General features: G+C 47.6%; 1 protein-coding gene across 1 annotated transcript in view; it reads left to right on the top strand.

The window, feature by feature from the left end:
* FA2H (fatty acid 2-hydroxylase) overlaps positions 1-21,857 on the top strand; it is a 46,955-nt gene that overhangs the window by 7,824 nt on the left and 17,274 nt on the right. Inside the window, exon 2 of the mRNA XM_066349649.1 lies at positions 19,324-19,416. Coding sequence (XP_066205746.1) covers positions 19,324-19,416 — 93 coding nt within the window. The remainder of the gene's footprint in view (positions 1-19,323; positions 19,417-21,857) is intronic.

Here is a 21,857-nt window from a genome sequence, read left to right as displayed (position 1 = left end):
CAGCGCCCGGGCCAACTTTGCTCCAATGGAGCCTTGGCTGCGGGAGGGGAAGAGAGAGACAGAGAGGAAGGAGAGGGGGAGGGGTGGAGAAGTAGATGGGAGCCTCTCCTGTGTGCCCTGGCTGGGAATCGAACCCAGGACTCCTGCACGCCAGGCCGACACTCTACCACCGAGCCAACCGGCCAGGGCCAGTATATCACAAGATATTTAAATAGCAGTACCAGATAAGCAAATTAGGGGGGTAGTATTTTATTTATTGATTTTACAGAGAGAAGAGAGAGAAGGGGACAGTGAGAAGTATCAGCTCATAGTTGCTTCACGTTGTTCATTGATTGCTTGTTGTATGTGCATTGACTGGACAAGCCCAGGGTTTCAAACTGGCAACGTCAGCATTCCAGGTCAATGCTTTATCCACGGCACCACCACAGGCCAGGAGGGAGGTATTTGTTTTAATATATTTGAACTATAATACATACAGAATGTCTAAAATCCTGTCATAGGAAAACCAACAGTCAGAAATTATGTTGATGCAAATCCATGTGACTGAACTTAGAGTGGATCACACAGTCTCCACAAACTTGGCTGATAATCACCTAAGTGAATTCGTCATAACTTCTCCTTTAAAAGAAATATAATTCAAAAGGAGTAGAATTCTAGTTCTCTACATTCTTCTGTGCCCAGCAGAACCCTTTAAACATTGCTTAGATGCTCAGATATCCCACTGGAAAATGGAATCAGCGTATTTAGGGATCTCTAGGAATGGCTAGTTTTAGTTTTATAAATTCCAGGTGTTTATAGTCCATCATAACCCACTTAGTTGCAATAAATAGTCCCTATTCTTATGTAATAATGAAAGGCTATGGAGTGGACATCATTTATCCACAGAGATCAAAGAAAGACCTCAAATTTTTAAGTCAATTCAAGGCCCATGTATTAAGACTGGCCACCATGGAGCAATAAGGAACACCTACATCAGGCTGATTAACATAGCTTCCATGATCCCATATCCACCCCTGTAAACCAGGGAAAGGGAAGACCAACCTGAGTTAGTGGTTGCCTTAACTTGTCTCAGGCAAAACCCTTTGGAGTGCCACATGTAATGTCTTGTGCGGGATTTGGAGACAGGTGCCATAAAAAAGTTCAGTCATTCCTTGAATCTAAGTAGGAAAGTCTTTGACTCTTAGGATAAAAGGTCCCTTAAAGTGAATCTGCTTTAAATGAAGACCAAAATGTTATAGAAAATGGGGCAGGGAATTGGGAGAAGGAAATCGATTATCTTTTAAAATGAAACAAAAACGTATTTTTAAAGTTTATTTTAATTTTGACAGCAAAATTCAGACTGCAATTGCATGCCAATGCATAAATTGAGCAAATAATGAATCAAGTAGAGTTGTTTTTGTGCAGGTGTGTGGTTTCTCTGATAAAACTGTATTAAAACACAGTGTGACATTCTTGACTTCTCATTGCCTGTTCATAGCATAATCATAAAGAGGGTCATTTTAAAAAACTTTTTCATTGAATTGATTGGGGTGACAGGTTAATAAAATTATATAGGTTTTGGGTGTGCAATTCTATAATATATCATCTGTCTATTATATTGTGTGTTCACCACCCCAAGTCGAGTCTCCTTTCATCATCATCTTTTTTTTTTTTTTAACAGGGACAGAGAGAGTCAGAGAGAGGGACAGATAGGAACAGAGAGAGATGAGAAGCATCAATCATCAGTTTTTCATTGCGACACCTTAGTTGTTCATTGATTGCTTTCTCATATGTGCCTTGACTGCGGGCCTTCAGCAGACCAAGTAACCCCTTGCTAAGCCAGTGACCTTGGGTCCAGACTGGTGAGCTTTTTCTTTTTTTGCTCAAGCCAGATGAGCCCGAGCCGCCCTCAAGCTGGCAACCTTGGGGTCTCGAACCTGGGTCCTCCACTTCCCAGTCCTATGCTCTATCCACTGCGCCATCACCTGGTCAAGCTCATCATCATCTTTTTAGCAAGAGTATTTAAGGGCTAAGGATCTCTCTAGGTCCTTTGTAAGCAGGCCATTGTCTTTTGAAGGGTTGTTTTTTTGTTTTTTGGGTTTTTTTTTACAGAGACAGAGAGAGATTCAGAGAGAGGGATAGACAGGGACAGACAGACAGGAATGGAGAGATGAGAAGCATCAATCATTAGTTTTTCGTTGTGCATTGCAACACCTTAGTTGTTTATTGATTGCTTTCTCATATGTACCTTGACCGCGGGCCTTCAGTAGACCGAGTAACCCCTTGCTCGAGCCAGCGACCTTGGGTCCAAGCTGGTGAGCTTTTGCTCAAACCAGATGAGCCCGCGCTCAAGCTGGCGACCTCGGGGTCTTGAACCTGGGTCCTTGGCATCCCAGTCTGACGCTCTATCCACTGCACCACCACCTGGTCAGGCTGAAGAGCCTTGTTTTCTGTTGATTGCCTGTATTTTTGAGTTAGCTTTGCCAGATTCTTATTTGGCAATGGAGTTGTGAGTAAAACAGTTTTCTATCACTTCCATTGATGTCATAGAATTTCCTGTATTTTTTCATTGATTTTTCAATTTTACTTTACAATCAGTTTGCATTTTGTTGCATTGATAGCGGCCCTAACCATCACTGTGCCTAAGTAGACTGAGGGGACTTGGGGGTCAGTGTTTGAGTAGGAATGAAGAGTTGCACATTAAAGTGATTTTTGCTGTTCTTTGCAACTTGAATCTTCAGGGAGTCAGATCCGAGAAAACTTGAATAACAATGACCCCTGTACAACTAGTGGTAGCACATTTAAGTTGGTGTACCAGTTTACATTTTTAAAGTGGTATCCTATAGGTTTTCATTTTAAACCCTTAAAGTAGGTAGGGAAGATGTCAGTTCTCCCATTTCACAGATGAGAAAACTGACTCTGGGTGCTCCTGGGGAGGGGTCTCCTGGTGCCCATTATTTCCATTGCACACCCATTAGAGATGAAATTAAACTATGGGGATCATTTTCTTATTGATTTATCATCACTCTTTGTATATAAAGGATATTTTTTTTTAATTTTTATTTATTCATTTTTTAGAGAGGAGAGAGAGAGAGAGGAGAGACAGAGAGAGAGAAGGGGGAGGAGCTAGAATCATCAACTCCCATATGTGCCTTGACCAGGCTAGCCCAGGGTTTTGAACCGGCGACCTCAGCATTTCCAGGTCGACGCTTTATCCACTGTGCCACCACAGGTCAGGCTATAAAGGATATTTTTATATCCTTTTTCCATCATTATATTACTACTTATCCTCTCGTTTTCATTTGTCTTTTGACTTCCTTAATGTTTTTTCTCCATTTAAATCTTTAAATTTTCCATGTAGAAAAAGATACTAAGTCTTATCATCCCTCTATTTTAAGATTTTATACATAAAAAAATATTTTATATCCTGCTAATAATTTTATGCTTAACATTTTGTTGTTTGATTTTACTTAAATGTTTTACTTGCCTATAATTTTTTGGTATAAGGAACAAAATAGAGATTTTTTTAGGTTTGTATTTTTCCAAATGACCAACTGGTTATTCTAGTAGATTTATGGGATAATCTATTTTCCCCACTGATATAAAAAACACTTTCTTGCACATCAATTATTCACAGATATATTTTGGTCTATTTTTTGGATTCTATTCTTTCCCAATGAAATTGCTCATTTTTTATTGGGTTTGTCCATTGGGTATTTTTTCTCCTTCTGTTCCATTCCAGTTAGGGTTCTGCTCTCATCTGCTCCATTAAAGAAAGTAAAGGTCAGGACAGGAGCTGAGTATCATTTCTGGGCCATGTTGCTGGCCTTGGGGAAACACAGTGAGTCTGACTTTCAGGGGCTGAGACTGCCAGGCATGCCTGACCCTGAGGCCGTGTGGCCGGAGCAGGGAGGAAGCAGTTCAGGGAAGCCCACGCAGGCGACAGGCCCAAGTCAGTAAGCTCATGGGAGGGTCTGAAGTGGGTGTCCAGGCGGTCATGGAATGGTAGGGATTTCAGTGGGGAATGCAAGGACGGGAGGGGTGAGGAGGGAGAGTCCTGCAGCAGCCTTGCTGCAGGAACTGAGCATGCGGGTGGGCCCTATGTACCTTTCTTGCCCTATGTCCACAGCCTGTGGTTGGAGGAGAGGCCTGCAGGTCAAGTTCTCTGTGTGTGTGAACTGCTGGAGGCTAAGAGAGCCGGGAAGCAGCCGTGTTTGCTAACGGGGAACCTGTCACCTCCTTGTAAAACCCTGTAAACCTCAAACTTCTTGTCCCTCTGGCCCAAAGGAACTGCATACTTATCCCTTTGCCTTCCTTTCATCATAATTGAGTGAGCAGCTTATTAAAACAGATTCTTGAGAGTTTCTAGGAGGATGAACATGTTCTACATCTTGATTTTGGGCATTGGCTACAAGGAGGCATGTAATTGTCAAAATTTATCAAACTTTATACACTCAAGGCTTAAATTTTTATCTGAATATTATATCCTCTTTTTTTTAAATGGAAGAAAACAAATTTAGTACATATTACTAATCTTAAACATATGACCTCATGATTGCAAGAGTTAGATGTTGGTATATGCAAGTCTTTAAAATTTTCTTTTAAAAAATTAGAATGTGAATGTTAGAATCTAAGTGTTAGGTATACAGGTATTCAAGATGAGTCTTTTACATTGACTGTATGTTTACACTTTTTCATAATAAAATGACAAGCAGTTACACCATGGACATCAGTCACAGATATGTCCTTACAGGATGAGTAGAAAAATAAAATGAAGCAAAGTAGCAGCACGTGAATGGTTGTATACATTGTACAAGGTTGTGTACACTGTAGAAGACATCACATTTCTAGTGATATTGTATTAGTTCCCTAGAGCTGCTGTAACAAAGTACCAGGATCTAGGTGGCTTAAAACAGCAGAAATCTATTCTCTCACAGTTCTAGAGTCTAGAAGTCCAAAATCAAGCTGTCAATAGGGCAGACTCCTCCTGGAGGCTCTGAGGGAAAAATCTGTTCCTTGCTCCTCTCCTTGCTTCTGCGGGGCCAGGAGCCTTGGTTTATACCTACAGCACTTCAGTCTCTGCCCCCATCTTCACAAAGGTGCCCTAGAGAACTGTGTTATATTTTACAAAAATGACTCTAGTAGCTACAGAGATTCCAATATTGAAGGCTTGTGAAAAGTTTGATAGTTTGATGTTTCATCTGCATGAAAAAAAAAAAAAACCTGCATGTGACTAACTCAAAGAATTTAGAATAAAGATTCTATATCATAATTACATGTGTATAAATAGATTTTGGGGAACCTCCCCAAAGCTCTAAAATCAGAATCTCTGGAAGCAGGACCCCAGAAAACTGTATTGTTAATAAGCACTGTGTGTGACTCAGTGGCACCATCAAGTTTACAGCCCACTGTTCCGGAAGGCTAAGAGCAGAGGGAACCTGGAGCTGGAACAGCTGGAGGTGCCGAAAGTGGCTCAGTGGGCAGGTCTCTCGGAATTACTAAAGATCTGCATCCGCAAACTCCCAGTGTGGGCTTGGCAAAGAGCAGGTGCACAATAGGCAATGAACACGTAGCTCACTCTGTCCCCCCTCCATAGAAAGAGGAGGAGCGCCCCTGTTCCCGCACCACCACCCCTGTGAGAGGAGGAGCCTGGGATCCGCAGCCCAGTATAGTGCTCTCGGGGTCTAGCTCTGTATCTCTTGGCTGTGTGAGTCCTAGTTTCCTTCTTCCCTGCAGGGTTTTGTGTGGCCACAGTGAGATCCTGTGAGACCTATAAAACAGAACATGCAGCGTAAACTAAAATGAGATGATAACAAGCCCTTCCAGCCCCAGCGTCTGCTAAGAAAAGGCTGATTCCTGTTAGGTGGTAAGGATGGATGTTTTCAGAACCTGGCTGCAGTGTGCTCAGACCCTCTTGGACAAGTGGTGGATCTGGACAGTGGTAACATTCCAGTCCCTCAGAGTTGCCCCTTCCACCAGTCTGGGCGGGTGGGGTCGCACCACCCTGATTCCATCTTCATCTGGACAAGTGCAGCTCTGGGGCACTGGGCCTGGGCAGGGATGAACAGTCTCCAAAGATGAGGCTGGCAGAGGCCCCAGGTAGTGCCAGGGGCATTCGGGGCTGCCACCTTCTCCCCACCATTCTACCATTCCTCCATTCCTTCCTCCATTCACAAACACAGTGGGTATCTTCTCGTGCCCAGACTGCTCTTGGTGCTGGGGATAAAAAGACAATTGGTCACTGTCCTCCTGGGGGCATAGCTGCCAGGAGAGGGGGTAAGACAGATGGGACAACTACAGGTGGCAGGAAGAGCCACCTGTAACAGAATATTATATATATATATATATATATATATATATATATATATATAGACACATACAGAATAGATTTTATATATATATACACAGAATAGATAACATATTTTGGGCTGTGACAGAGTGGCAGCTGCAGCTTCTGATGAGGGATGTCAGAGAAGCTCCATCTAAGGGAAAAAAGGAGCGGTCATAGGAAGAACTGGGTTAAAAAAAATTCCAGGCAGAGGGAACAGCAAGTGCAAAGGCCCTGGGATATGACATCAGGAACCGTAAAGGAGGCTCTGCTATCATTGGAGCGTTGTGGGTCAGGGTGAGCATGGTGAGGGATACCATGTGGAGGTAAGCAGGAGCCCTGCCTCGGTAGGGTTCATGGGTCATTGTAGGGAGGGGTGTTAGATTTTATTCTGAGAATGGGTTAGAGGATTTTAAATGGAAGTTAATCTGTATTATTTAGTTCATTCTGGCTGCCATGTAGAGGGTGCATTGAAGGGAGCCAAGAGTGGAAGCAGGAAGAAAGCTCAGAGGCTTTTCTGTTGTCCAGCTATAGATTGCCTGGATTGTTGGCTGTAGGGATGGAAAGAAGTGGACTGAAATTGGAAATGTCGCCTGACCTGTGGTGGCGCAGTGGATAAAGCGTCGACCTGGAAATGCTGAGGTCACCGGTTCGAGGCCCTGGACTTGCCCGGTCAAGGCACATATGGGAGTTGATGCTTCCAGCTCCTCCCCCCTTCTCTCTCTCTGTCTCTCTCTCCTCTCTAAAAATGAATAAATAAATAAAAATTTTTTTAAATAATTTCTTTAAAAAAAAAAAAAAAAAAGAAATTGGAAATGTCTTGGAGGTAGAAGCACTGGAACTTGCTCATGGATTAGATGTTGGGAATAAGGAAAAGAAATGTTGAATATGATGCCGGGGTTTTGACGTGAAGAACAGTGTTGTTTGATTTACGGAAATGATGGATACTGGAGTCCAGGTTTGGAATGGGGCAATGTTCACTGGGGCCACATTGGGTCTGAAATACCAAGGGAACACCCAAGTAGAGATTTCAAATAGTATTTGAATATATGAGTCCAGAGCTATGCTTTCCAATAGGGTAGCCACTAGCCACCTGCAGCTATTTAATATAATTAAAATAAATGAAATAAAAGATCAGTTCATCAGTCACACTAGCCACATTCCAAGAGCTCAGTAGACACACATGGCTAGTGGCTATATGTTGAACAGCCCAGATAAAAAAATGTTCGTCATTGTAGAAAGTTCTGTTGGACAGTGATAGTCTAGAGCTGTGGCCCAGAATCACAAAGCATTTCTCTCTGGGATAATGCTTCCTAATTGGGTGGCTCTGGTCCAGGAAGCTAGTGTCCCTGTGTCATTCACGTCATTCACAATGGCTCCTTCTTTTCCTCTCTGCTTGACCACACCAGATTGTGTATTCAGTGATGTCCCTGACCTGTGACCATGTCAGTGAGGCACTGACCACCCAAAAGGACACTTGCCCTGAGGTTGTTCAAGGACGTCAGCCCCTGGAGCTGAAGCACCATTATAGCGACAAGTATAAACATGGTGTTTAATGAGGATAAAACATGGGGTATAGGCAATAGCTCATGAGAGGACAACAGTTCTAGGGCTCACTGTGTAGACTTGGCCAGCTTTAAAAATGTGCAATCGTTTAGAAGTTGTCAGGTTAAATGAGAGTGGAAAAAAAGACACAGGCTTAGAGTCCAGCAGTCTTCTTAAACTAACTGTGCTACTGAGACCAGCCAGTTAACCTCTGTGAATAGAGAAACAGTATCCCCTATTAAAAGGGAGAAGATTCCATGTCTTGGCAGGGGGAGAGGGAATTGAATCTGTATTTCTGAATCAGTACAAAAAACTAGTAGGTGTATGACAGGTTGTTTCTATTGTTATTGTTTTGTTTACAGAATAATTCAAGGAGCTTCTGTTGTTTTTGACTATATAGTCATTTGCCATTTTGTAAACAATGATGAGAACAATTATTTTTCTTTTTTAAAATTATTAGAGTACCAAAAGGAAAATTTTGGAATATTGTTTCTGGAATAGTGATATATAAGGTTATTTGTAACTCAATGAATGCCCTTGTTTTTTCTTAAAACAACAACAACAACAACAACAACAACAAACCGCAGCAAACTACAGTATTTTGAGGATAATTCTTACAAATTGGAGTCTTACGTACTAGATCTGACACTTGTTTTATTATGGAAGTTGAGCCAGTAAGAAGATAATGGATTTTAGGTGGATTAAGCCTGCCTGTGGCACCTTGAGGTCTAAATCCTGAGAGACTTCTATCGGGAAATGTCCCACCAAATCTGCAAAAGGATCGATCTTGAGGAGCTGGCTCCCTGCAGGCTGCAGGTGCTGCTTAGCAGAGTTGAGGCTCTGGTCCCGCCCCTCCTACCACTGTCGCGCCAGGTGGGACTCAGTAAGGCAGGACTGATGGAGGAGGTGAGCCTCAGAGAGGTCCCCTTGTCCACCAGACCAAGCCCAGGACACACCCTCATTCCCGGGCTCCCAGCTGGGATTGGTCCCCCAGGCTGCTCCAAATCCTAGAGTCATGTGTTTTCATTGAAAGGAAACATATGTCCGTGTCCCCTTGACTCTTGGTGCCTTCCTGGCAATGGTGCCCGTGTGTGAGGTCCCCTGTGTGAGGAGAGGGTCTGCCTGGATGCCCAGGTCCACGGCAGCATCTGGGAGAGATCAGGGTAACAGCCTGAAAACATGTGGGTGCACTCTGGTGAATTTTGAGTGATAATTTAGTATTTTCAATCCACTGGCCCCCTTCCCTTTTCCTTTTATTTATTTATATTTTATGTATTGATTTTAGAGAGAGAGGGGTAGGGACAGAGAGAAAAAGAGAGAGAGGAACATTAATTTGCTGTCCCACTGATTTATGCATTTATTAACTGATTCTTGTATTTTCCCTGACCGGGATCGAACCTGCAACCTTTGCGTATTGGGATGACACTCGAACTGACTAAGCCACCCAGCCAGGGCACTGCCCCCTTTTCTGATGTCCTGGATTGCCCACCTCTGCTGGCTTCTGGTAACAAGGTTGCTAGTGTTGTCTTCCACGGGGGCTCATTTCACGAGTAGAAGCAATACCTGTTCTACCACAAACAGATGTCAGGGACCCAGGAGACTGGGACAGACTGTCTTGCCCTGTCCTTGTCCCTCAGCTCCTGAGCAGGAGAAGTGGGTCGCATCTTGGGCACGAGTTTCCTACTCGTTTTCTGTTTTCCTTTCTTCTTCTTACCATGACTACTAGAATGGTGGCTGGCAGAGCTGGTTGCCTTGCAGCGACTGTGGGCAGGCAAGGAGTGGGTGTGCTTTTGGGGTTCTGTGGCTCGTCACTTGCCAGGTTTGATTTTTTTTGTCTTTTGTTTTGTTCCTGCACACAAGGTTTATTTAAAATGTTTCAAGGATAAGGTAGGCCTCTTCTGATTTGAACTTCATCAGGCAGAGGGCGGTTTATTAGAAGCGTAAGCAAGAGGCTCCTGCTGTCTTCATTATTGCCCTAACTTTCTGGCTACTGAACACAGCTAGCTCTGAGGAGACTGCTCCCTGGGGGCCTCAGAGGTGGGCTTAACACAGAGGCTTCTCTCCAAGGAAAACCTGAGGTGCAGCTATGACTCCGGCCCAGTCCTCCCGGCCTGCCCCTTCCCACCTGTCCAGGGCCTGTGCAGGCATGCTGAGACCCCCGGAGCTCCCAGCCTCCTCTGGGTCTCCATGAGCTGGGGGCAACTAGACACAGGGCCTGGGGCACCATCTCATTTCAGAAAAGGGGTTTTCAGGCCAAACCCAGGCTTTGGGATAAAAGGCCATCTGTCCATCCCTCGGTGCCCAGCCCTGGCTTTCCTGAACAACATGCCTTTATGCCGCTCCCCCGCCTCCCGCAGCCCTGCCCCCCAGCACACTGCCTCCTTTCACCGCCTCTGTGGTCGGCTTGTTTGTTTGCCTTGCAGAGGGCAGGCTTTCTGTTGTTCTTCTCTTTTCTCTCCCCCTCATGCAAACCTCCAAGCAGACCTTGCCTGGGGACACAGGGTCCAGGACACTGGAGGAGAATGGGGGTCTAAGGCAGAGTCCACACTGAGGACTTAGAAGCACCCTGGTGGGTCCTTCAGAGGGAGGAGGAGGTGGAGCAAGAGTCTTAGTGGGTTTAGCACTGGAAGGGGGTTCCTGTCTGGCTCTTCCAGAGATCATTTGAGAGTCCTTGAATTAGTGACTTGGTCCCCCTGTGCCTCAGTTTCCCCCACTGGTGGAATACTTCCTGCCAGCCTCTCGGGGAAAATTGTGTTAATATCAGTGAGATGCCATGGTAGTAATGACACTCACCAGGGAGGTGGCATGGTAATGACACTGACCAAGGAGCCACGTGGGTGGGGGCATGCAAAGTAGGCCAAGAAGCTAAAGAGGACTGCCGATTGCCTGACCCCAGTTGAGCCTGCCTCTCACACACAGCGCTTCCCATGGGGAAAGCTGGGGAGTGACTTCTCAGGCCCTGAAGAAAGGGAACAAGGCCACACTGGCTCCTGGAAACACGGACAGCAGTAGGCCAGGCAGGGGGGTACTTGAATGAGCCTCCCCCACCTCCACTCAGGAGCGGGGTGGGCTGCCCCTGCAGGCCTGTTAGGATGGCTGTGTTGATTACCAGATCCTGGTCTCTGATGGCTGTGTTGATTACCAGATCCTGGTCTCTGATGGCTGTGTTGATTACCAGATCCTGGTCTCTGATGGCTGTGTTGATGACCAGATCCTGGTCTCTGATGGCTGTGTTGATGACCAGATCCTGGTCTCTGATGGCTGTGTTGATGACCAGATCCTGGTCTCTGATGGCTGTGTTGATTACCAGATCCTGGTCTCTGATGGCTGTGTTGATTACCAGATCCTGGTCTCTGACACCCCTCAGCCTCAGAGGAGCAGCCGGATCTGGTCTTCACACCTCCCTAGATGCCTCCCTTGGCCATTCTCTCTCCTATATGGCTCTGTCCTGATCCCAGGGGAGGCTGGTTCAGGCCCTGTGTCCATGTGTCAGGGCTGACGTAACCAAGGACCACAAGTGTAACCTGGGCGACAGAAATGTGCTTGCCACAGTCTGGAGGCTGGAAGTCTGAGATCAAGGTGTCGGCAGGGCTGGTTGCTCTGAGGGCCGTGGGGAAGGATCTGTTTCAGGCTCTCCCCCAGCCTCTGGCAGTTTGCTGGCAATCTTTGGCATTGTAGATGCATCACCCGATCTCTGCCTTCATCTCCCCTTGGCATTCTCTGTGTGTGTGTCTCTGTGTCCCAATTTTCCCTTTTTATAAGGACACCAGTCATATTGGATTAGGGCCCCCTGCTTCCCTTGAAGCCAATCCTCTCAGCTAGACTTCATGGAACCATGCTGGGGCCAGCCGGTCACCCCCATTTTTTGTTTCTTGGCTCCTCAAATTTACAAAAAATGAAAGCGAGCATCTTGCCTTGTGGAGAAGACTATTCCTACACGTTTATTATGCAAACAAAATGTACCACACCCTGCCTGCCTCACTCATTGGTGTCACCTGCCCCGCCTCTGAGGACAGAGCAGGAACTTGGGGTGCCCCTGCCAGAGAGAAGCGACCTCTCATTCCAAGAAGACGATTCTTGGGACACACAGCAGACTCATCATGGAGCCTGGTGGAGAACTCTGTCCTGAATTGCAGCGTCCAGCACTAGACGCTGACCTGGATTCTTTCCCCTGCCCCAGGCTGCCCTGAGTGGGGACTATCTCCCCGAGGGACAGGAGTGTTACATGGATTGGATGGGACCTCAGGGAACTGGCAGGGGTCAACTCCTGGGTGCTCTATGAGTTTGGGTCTGAGGGTGCTGAGCTCAGTGTGAGACAGGTGGGCGGAGGATGGAGCCCTGGAGAAGGGGCACTGGTGTCAGCAGGGTGATCTCTGCGAGAGGTGAGCCACGGCTTGGGCCGACATGAGGGGAAATGATGCTTCATAGCAGCCAGGGGTTGGCATTGCTCTGTGAGGCACTGGGGTTGGCGTCCCTATAGCTCTGGCTTCTCTCCCTGTGGCCTCAGGCTGTGGCTGGGGAAATCTAAGGAGATCAGCAAGCCTTCCTCGCTGCCCCCACCGTACTGCTCAGCGTGTCTAGTGGTTCTCAGCTCGGACTGGGCAATGCCTGCTTCCCCAACCTGCCTCTCTCTCTGAGTACACACAGGCTTGGGAGGGCATCGGGCAGCTCTCTTCTGGCCTGTCCTGCCAGCACTGTGCTGGCCTCTCCAGGCCTGGGCCCCCGGAGGTTAAACAGGCCACCTTCTACTCATTAATATGTCATTCAGCAAGCACTGAGTTCTGATATTGTGCAAGCTACTGGGGACCTCGCAGTGAGCAAGACAGCAGGGTCTCTACTCTCATGGAGCTTATGTTCTGGCTTGAAGAACAATCACAGGATAGCAAGCACTATCCTGCTGGACTCACCAGGCTCCTCCCAGACAGCCTCGGGACCACGAAAGTGCTTCTAGCCACATCCCCGCCTTCCTCCCCAGGATGGAGAGGTCAGGAGGGGCCAGGATGAGGGGTGGGTCTTCACCTCCAGTCTTGCTGTCCCAGGACAGTCTTGTGTCTCTCTGGTGGACCCTCTAAGTCAGGGGTCGGGAACCTATGGCTCACAAGCCAGATGTGGCTCTTTTGATGGCTGCATCTGGCTCGCAGACAAATCTTTAATAAAAAAAAATAATAACGTTAAAAATATAAAACATTCTCATGTATTACAATCCATTCATTTCCTACCGCTCATGTTCATGGTTACAGGTGGCTGGAGCCAATCACAGCTGTCCTCCGGGACAACACCAAATTTTTATTGGATAATGCGTAAGATACATGGGTCGTTGTATGGCTCTCACGGAATTACATTTTAAAATATGTGGCATTCATGGCTTTCTCAGCCAAAAAGGTTCCTGACCCCTGCTGTAAGTAAACTGCCACCTGACCCAGATGGCTTGGACACCCCATCTCCAGCCACACCCATTAACCCGTGAGCTGACCGTTCTTGTGAAAGCCAGTGTGTCTGACTACAGAATTATTCACTTCCCCTACCCAAATACTGAAACTTATTTCATCCGAAGGCATCACCCAGGACAGTGTTCAAATTCTGGAAAGAAGCACGCATCTTCTTCCCTTTCTGATGCTTTTTGATTTTTAAAACTCCCTTTGGCCTGACCTGTGGTGGTGCAGTGGATGGGGCGTCGACCTGGAAATGCTGAGGTTGCCAGTTTGAAACCCTGGGCTTACCTGGTCAAGGCACATATGGGAGTTGATGCTTCTTGCTCCTCCCTCTTCTCTCTCTCTCTCCCCTCTCTATAATGAATAAATAAAATCTTAAAAAAAAAAAAAAAAAAAAAAAACAAAAAAAAAAAAAAAAAAAAACCTCCCTTTGGCCTGCTTCCAGGATCAGGAGAGTCTTTTAAATAATGCATTGTGGAAGTTTCCAAGAAAATTTTTTTCAGAGTCTTTTAAAGTTTGAGTAGTACCCTGGCTCCCAGGAATGACCTTTACACACGTTTGATTCATGCATGGTGTTTGCTTGTGGAATTCAAGGGTGAGCCTGGCTCAACTATAAAATAAACACTGCGGCCTGGAAGTCTGGAAAACGTGGCCCATGTGTGGTGCAGCGGCTCCCAGCAGGACTCAGTGCCTGGAACGTGCTCCCCCCGCCCCACCTCCAGGTTCAGATGTGAGCAGCCCCCCCCCACACCCACCCAGTGGGAATAGGAGACCTTCTTCAGGAGGGCCTTCGTCCTGTCTGCATGTAGAGAAAGTTATTAGACCTTTTGAAGTCTCACAACTAGACTCGAGAGAAACAGTCAATGAAAGACACGCCAGAGGACACTTCCTTGTACCCGAGGGCATTGCTGCTACTGGCGGTGCCAGCATGCTGCTTGCTCTGGCTCTCCTTGAAGTCTCCTCCTGTAGGGGAGGTGTATACAGCCTTGTGACTAATAACTTGGGCTTCTGCCAGGGAGGGGTGTGGTCCCAGTGAGGCCACCCAGAAAGCACCTTGTTTGTATGGTCAGTCTGGGGACTTATTTGCCAAAAGCCTATCAGCCATGACATTACTGCCTGGTGGCTACAGAACTTTTAAATTGTGATTAAACTGGGATGGCAGAAGGAGGGAGGAGAAGGACAGGAGAAAATGACCCCTACTTGCCTCTTTTCCTCATCGTCTGTGGGCAGAGTACCCCCAATGATGCTGGTCCACAGATGCTCTTCCACCAATGCACAAAAAATGTTGGTATGAGAATATTTATTTTCACATGTTAATTATAGAGGGGGAAAAAATGAAACACCCTAAATGTTTGTCAGCAGGGGACTTGTTAAATAAATTGTGTGTTCATGCAATGGAATGTTACACCACATTGGAGAAAACGTAGATGGAGATTAATGTGCTGCCACATAGATGAAGTGGGAGAACACACTGGCAAACTGTGTGTGAAGTGGCAAACTGTCCTGAGAGCACCCCCGCCTGCTCCCGGCTGGGGATGCCAGCCTGTGAGCTGACCCCCTGCCTCTCCAACTCTCAGGGAGGGGCAGAGAGCCCCAGGCTACTCCATGTCCCTCGTGTCACCTGGAATATTTCCAGTCGAAGAGGAAACAGTACTCAAAAGTACTGTTTCCATTGTTAGTCGACATTTCTCTGCAAAACTGGATTTTTAGTAATATTAAAAGTAAAACCTTGGGTGACGGAGGACGATCTCTCTTTGGGTGATGGGTATGCAACAGAACTAAATGACAAAATAACCTGGAAATGTTTTCTTTGAATATATGTACCCTGGTTTATTGATGTCACCCCATTTAAATAAAAATTTATTTATTAAAAAAAAAAAAAGTAAGACCTTAGAATTGGAACCAAGTGAACGTTTGACTACTTCCTGTTACTATAGATTAGAGAGCCCGCCTGACCAGGCGGTGGCGCAGTGGATAGAGCATCGGACTGGGATGCAGAGGACCCGGGTTCAGAACCCCGAGGTCGCCAGCTTGAGTGCGGGCTCAACTGGTTTGAGGAAAAGCCCACTAACTTGAACCCAAGGTCGCTGGCTCCAGCAAGGGGTTACTCGGTCTGCTGAAGGCCCACGGTCAAGGCACATATGAGAAAGCAATCAATGAACAACTAAGGTGTTGCAACGCGCAATGAAAAACTAATGTATATGCTTCTCGTCTCTCTCCATTCCTGTCTGTCTGTCCCCGTCTATCCCTCTCTCTGACTCACTCTCTGTATCTGTAAAAAAAAAAAAAAAAAAATTAAAATAGATTAGAGAGCCCCACACCACCACAACAACAAAATATATATATATATATATGTATGATTCATGTTCATGAAAGAAAATTTTAGATTGTAATTTTTTTACATTTATATATTATATTTTTATTAATATTTTATTATATATTCATATATATTTTTAATTAATATATATAATTTTAGTTCTGTTCATGCCTAGCCTGTGTACTCAGGCAAAGGGCACTGCAAATATATGGCCCAAATTATTAGAATTTTGACCTTTGTCTCTGGACACAGCCTTGTCCAGCCCAGAGAGATGTTATAGGATGGTGTGTTCACTGTTCTGGGCCACCTCTCTCATCTAAGCAAATGTGCCCGCCCCATCGGTTTATATTTCCAAGGAGTATGTGCCCTGCAGAGCATCAGGGCTCCATCCCTGTGGCCACGCCCACAGCACTGCGGGAGTCTCTGGAAACCTTGGCTCTTTTGCAAAGATCTAGCACTGAAACATGGTCCACTCAGGAAATATGAATGGAGCATCTCATAGTATCAAGAGCCCCTCCTAGGCACCCCAAGAAAAAGAAACAGTAGTTTGTTGCCTTTTTGGAATCTATAATACCATTGGACAAACAAGCTGCTAACCCACACATACAAAGACAACAAGACACAGGAGATTGTAAACACCAACTGACGCAGTGAGACACATGGAAAGTATGATTTCCTAAAAATTGGAAAATGGAGAGATCCTCTCTGGCTAGAATGGTTAGGGAAAAGTGCATGGTGGTCAAGAAAATATTCTGGAAGGAAGCCAACTGATGGCTCCACCTCTCACTAGCTGTGGGACTCCCCAGGGCCTAGGTCCCCTCATCTGTCAAGTGAGGACAATCATCTTGCCTACTTCATAAAGTTGTGCCGATTTAAGGTCTGAGCACGTAGTAAGCATCCGTGAATATTATCCTCTATCATCATCCTGGACAGGGTGACAATTGAGAAGGAAAATGCAAGGCATGCTTGGGAAATGGAAAATCATCCTTGCTGGCTACAGGAAAACTTTAGGGTTAATCCAAGGGCCTAAGAGAAGAGGAGTTTGGAAATGCAGGAGAAGGACTTTAAAATATAGGGAAGTCAACGATAAGCCGATTTGCAGTTATGTTCACTTTTAGGAATGTAGTGTCGGAGGAGGTGACAGCAGGGCTTTTGGGTCAGACTACGATGTGGGCAGATGGAATCATTCTCCAGGGACAGGGAGTGCGGCCAGGGTCAGAGAGAGATGGAGAGGCTTCTGAACTGCTGCTAGGGCACATCACTGGTGCTCAGACGTGTGTCTTGATGACTGGACGACGGCAGTGGCTGAGGAGGAGATCCTTGTAGGAGGGAAGAATTGAGGAAAGAGGAAGGGGGCCATAGTGATAGTTCACCAAGACCACCAGCTTCTGAAGAGGAGGCTGATATGGAGCCTAGGCTTCCTGGCCCTGCAAACTCCCCTTGATGATCCCATGTCCGGCTTTCTGTGCTTCTCACCACCTACTGCTTCCCATTCATCACTACCCTGGACATTCCGGTCTTCCTCACACATCTTTTGTGGCCATCTGTCTGCCAGTCCAAATCACCTCCTGGACCACACAAGCTGTGCACAGCACGCCAGCAGCAGCAGTCCACAAAATAAGCTACAGGTGGCCATATGCTAAATGAATGAGCCACATAGTATGGCAGCCAAAAGGGCCAATGGGAGTCCAGTTCCCATGTCCTAAGCAGTGTTGTTCCGTCTGAGGGAGGCGCAAGCCCTTCTACCACTGGTCTCATCACACCCGCTTGGAAAGAGGAACATGGACCAACCACTATGCGTAGAGACTGTTATGTTCTAAGATGGTCTTAGGGCATGGCAGGGGGGTGGGGGTACCAGCTGTCCACAAATATGTATAGTCCTGCCAGGTGAAAGAGAAAGGGTTTGTGTAGCCCTAGAAGGGAAGAACCAGGAGTGATCCCTGGAAACTGGAGGCAGCCAGCCAAGCCAAGGACTGGAGCACCAGAAAACAGTCCAGACTGGAGTGAGCGGGAGCATGGGCTGCATCGATGGGCTGTGCCCAGTGCCAGGGCGGCCACCCTTTTCCTGCTGCTGAGATTGTTTAGGTGGATGTGTCCAAAACAGATCTCTCTGCCACCCAGGGATGTCTGAAAAGTGTAGCACAGACAAAACCATTAAAAGATCATATATGTGGGAACCCCCTTTCTTGCTTGGGAAGGGCAGGCTCCAAAATGAGCCTTTTGTTTTGTTGAGACAGATGATGACGGATTGGATCATGCCACTTAAGAAAGGACTTGGGGTGACCAGGAGAAAATAACTATTCAGGAGGGTGGGAGAATCAAGAAGTTGGTGATTAGGGGCACTCTGTGGTATTTTGAGGGTAGAACAGAATTAAGAGGGGCAAGATTATTATATGACATTTCTATTGGATACTTATGGAGTTTCATTGTATGATATACTGTAAAGTCCACTCTGTCCTTAAGAGATCATCAGAGATGCTTATTTTAAAGAATGCAGGTATTAGCATGGTAACATAGACTAAAAATACCGAGATCCTCAAACCAAGACAAGACCACGGAAGCCACTTTTATTTGAGTTACATATGGGTTTTCCCAGAAAATGCCAGCATCACTGTCACCATCAGGTTCTCTTGGTTCATTTGGAAGCAAAAATACAAGAATTGTAACAATAGAAACCCCAACTTGCTGCTCAAATAGTCTTCCTGGGTTCTTGCTGATACCCAGCATCCTCGTCCATGGCAACCAGCACCACGGTGTCCTTTAGTCACAGAGACTCAGAGGGGAGGCCCCCCCACTGGCAAGCGACCTCCCCACCCTTCCTGCAAGGAAGCATGAGTTTTAACTGTGTGTCAACCTTCCCTCTCCAACCTCACCCTGTGTGACGTCAGGGCGAGCTGGGGCCATGCGATTTTCCTTGTACATTCTGTTTCCTTCTGACTGCCTCTTGCTGCTGTGATTTAACCTTGAGCCTATCTGGGCTTTCCTCTGCCAGGTTCACTCTGTGTGGGCCGCAGACCCACACTTGGGAGTTCCTAGAGGGACCGTTTCCCTCACCCTCTGCTGCCTTTCTTTCTTGTGGGCACGTGGACCTCAGTGGCCCAGCCTGTGACCCAGGCAATTATCAGGGAGGGAGGGGAGTGGGGTAGTCATTGGGTGTGGCACAGTGAGCCCACCAGGTGACTTCCTGTGACTGCCTCTGCCTGACAGCAGGGACCGGGAGGGAGGCTGGCGGGGACCTCCTTGCCCAAAGCATTTCCACTAACCATTCCCCTGCCTGCTGCTTTTCTCTCCCAGGGCTTTCTGCCTCTTGTTTTTTACAGAAATTATTTATTTATTTTATTTATTTTTATTTTTATTGATTGATTTGAGAGAGGGAGAGAAAGGGGGAGGGAGAGAAACATCAACTTGTTCCACTCATTCATGCATTCATTGGTTGGCTCTTACATGTGCCCTGACCAGGGATTGAACCTGCAACCTTGGTGTATCAGGGCAATGCTCCAGCCAAGCTGCCCAACCAGGGCCTGCAGAAATTATATTTTTAAGGGAGAAGAAAAAATGCACATCACTGTCTACCTATATTCAAAATGCTCTCAGTGTCCTTGATTTCCACCCAGCCTGCCCCACCATGGGGCTGTCGCCACTCCTGGCCGCCACCGTGCGGGCAGCCCGCGCTCTCTGCCCTCACCCACTGTAAGTGATCGTCTCGCACCTTCTCTCTCCAGGGCTCCATGGACAGTGGGGCTACAGCCTCTTTGAACACTCAGAAGGCAGATCCAGCGATGGAGCCGAGGCTCAAAGCAGTTGATTGGGACAAGGTAACTGGCACTGGGCGGGATGGAATGATGATTGGGGGGCCCCAGGGCCAAGGAGAGGGTGCATGGAACCAAAGGCTGTGGTGTTCGTAACATTTGCCCAGGGAAGATGAAGTTAGGAAGCAGTTGCTCACAGTGTACAAGAATGACATGGTTAGCACACGCGTGACCAAGGCTGTGATAAGTGTGGGAAAATTGTGCACGAGGTTTGTGTAGAGCCAGGCCCTAAACACCCCAAGAGGAGAGTTCGTAAAAGGGCTGCTGAAGCCGAGAAGGACACAATGCAGGCCCAGCAGGTCCAAGTACGCCCAGCTTGACCAGGGCACAAGGCAGAGCTGCCCGGGCATTAGCTTGCAAGGCTCGCCAGCATGGGGGCCTGCTGAGGCCGGCCGGGACAGGGTGAACCCTCTGCAATGTTCGTCTGCGGCAAACATCTCTGTGTTCAGACGCCAGTATCTTGGGGGATTAGGCAGAGTTGGTTAGGGGAGTCCAGAGTGGTCACAGGTGGAAGTGGAGCTGCTCAGTGGGGCAGTGGGATGGGGGGAAGAATCAGTGTGGGTTGGAGGCCGACTCTCCAACCTGGGTCATGCCCCAATGTCATTTTGCCATTTCTTCCTGGAAAAGATGCAAGTGGGTATATTCATAAGTGTCCCCTACCTGTGCTGGACACCAGACAAAAAACAAACGGGACAAGCCCCTGCACCCAGGTAGCTCACAATCTGGTGGGGAGGACAGACCCTCCCCACACTATAACAGAACAACACAGGGAGATGTGAAAAGCATGCCCAAGGAGCACAGGGACCAGAGGAAAGGTGGAGGACTCCATAAAGCTTGTTTGCTGCGTCCCATTGGCCAGGACTCCTGAGACCTTGACTCCAGAAACTTGGGGATGGTGTCTGTCACCTGGGAATTGCCACCACCTTTGGGAGAGCCCGTCAGCCCGTGACAAAGACATGTGCATGTGCTCTACTAGAAAGGCTGGGACAGGTTGTTCTGGGCCCATCCCCTTCGAGAGGCACATAACCAGAAGGGAGATGGAAGACCAGGAGGAGGAGAGGCTAGCGCCCTGGGGACTCACCAGAACTGGGTGTCCTCACTCTTAGCCTGCGATTGCTCACTGCTCAGGCCAGGGGCTGAGGTTGGGGTGTCTTGGTACAAATGGATGGCTTCTCTGAAAGTTTTGGGGACTTGGGCTTGTTCTGCATGTGGACAGGACAGAGAGGGTGACAGCCAGCTTGCATGGGACAAGGACCCCAAAGCTGTGGAGTCAGGACCTCGCCCTGGGAAAAGAGGAGCCTCAGTAGGAGACAAGGAGGGTGTGGGGTGAGTGCAGGACCAGAGAAGGCACTGCAGTGGGTCTGGCTCAGGGCTCAGGGCCCAGGGCTCAGGGCCAGTGGACAGGACTGAAAGGAGCCATGAGGAGAGGTGCTTGGCGCCAGCATCTGAGGGCTTAGAGTAAGAATTGAATATTGGAAAGAAAATACTTTAAAAAGGGAGCTGACCAGGACTAGATAAGCATCCTGTTGTGGAGAAAGATCCTCTCACAGTCTACCTGAACTGTAGGTTCAAGGCTGACCCAGTCCTGGTACTGCACTGGGGGTCGGGTGGGTGGAGATCAAGGCTACCCAGCCCTGTTCCTCCATCACCTGTGCCCCAACCTGAGGAGAAAAGGGGCCTCCTCTCCCCCTCCCCCAGGGCCTGCTCTGGCTCCTTGCCACCACAGTCAGGCAGGCCCGCCTGACTCACCTTCCCCGTCTCTCTGTCATTCTCTCACACATGCCTCTTCCTCCTTTCTGTGCTGAGAGAGGAGCAAGGACTGCCTGAGAGAGGGTGTGGCGCTCTGGCAAGGAGCCCCAGCCCCCCGGGGGATGATGGCGGTGGGCTTGGTGCCTCCCCAGCACCCTGAGAAGATGCATCCTGCGGAGCCCAGCTTCCCAGGGAGAGTGAACAGTGCTTGCTTTTCTCTTTTTTATTCATCTACCGTGTGGTCAGTCCCAGCCCCTTTGGGGGAATGGAGAACTGGGAATGCCCCGAACCCCTTGTCTAACTTAGCCCGGCATCTCTTTTGGGCCCAGGCCAGGGGCTTGGGTGGATCCTCGGGTCTGGACCTTGAGGAGCTGTGGGGAGAGGCCAGGAGGGCAGCAGCCTCTCTGCCGGGCTCCAGGCCTGGGCAGATTTACACACCTGCCCCTGGGGCAGGGGACTTCTCAAAGTTACTGTATTTCCCTATGGATAAGACACTCTGGTGTGTAAGATGCACCTTAGTTTTGGGGCCCGAAATTAAAAAAAAATAAATGCATTACATAAATTTATTAAACTCAAGTTTTATTCATCATAAAATCATATAACTCCTCATCACTGTCAAAAGAGCGGGAAATGCAAGTAAAAAGAAACCTACAGCCTGACCAGGTGGTGGCACAGTGAATAGAGAGTCGGACTGGGAT

Source organism: Saccopteryx leptura, chromosome 9 (genome assembly GCF_036850995.1).
Source record: "Saccopteryx leptura isolate mSacLep1 chromosome 9, mSacLep1_pri_phased_curated, whole genome shotgun sequence".
NCBI classification, from domain to species: Eukaryota; Metazoa; Chordata; class Mammalia; order Chiroptera; family Emballonuridae; genus Saccopteryx; species Saccopteryx leptura.
The sequence above is the reverse complement of the archived record's forward strand: the minus strand, read 5'-3'. Positions and strand labels throughout refer to the sequence as shown.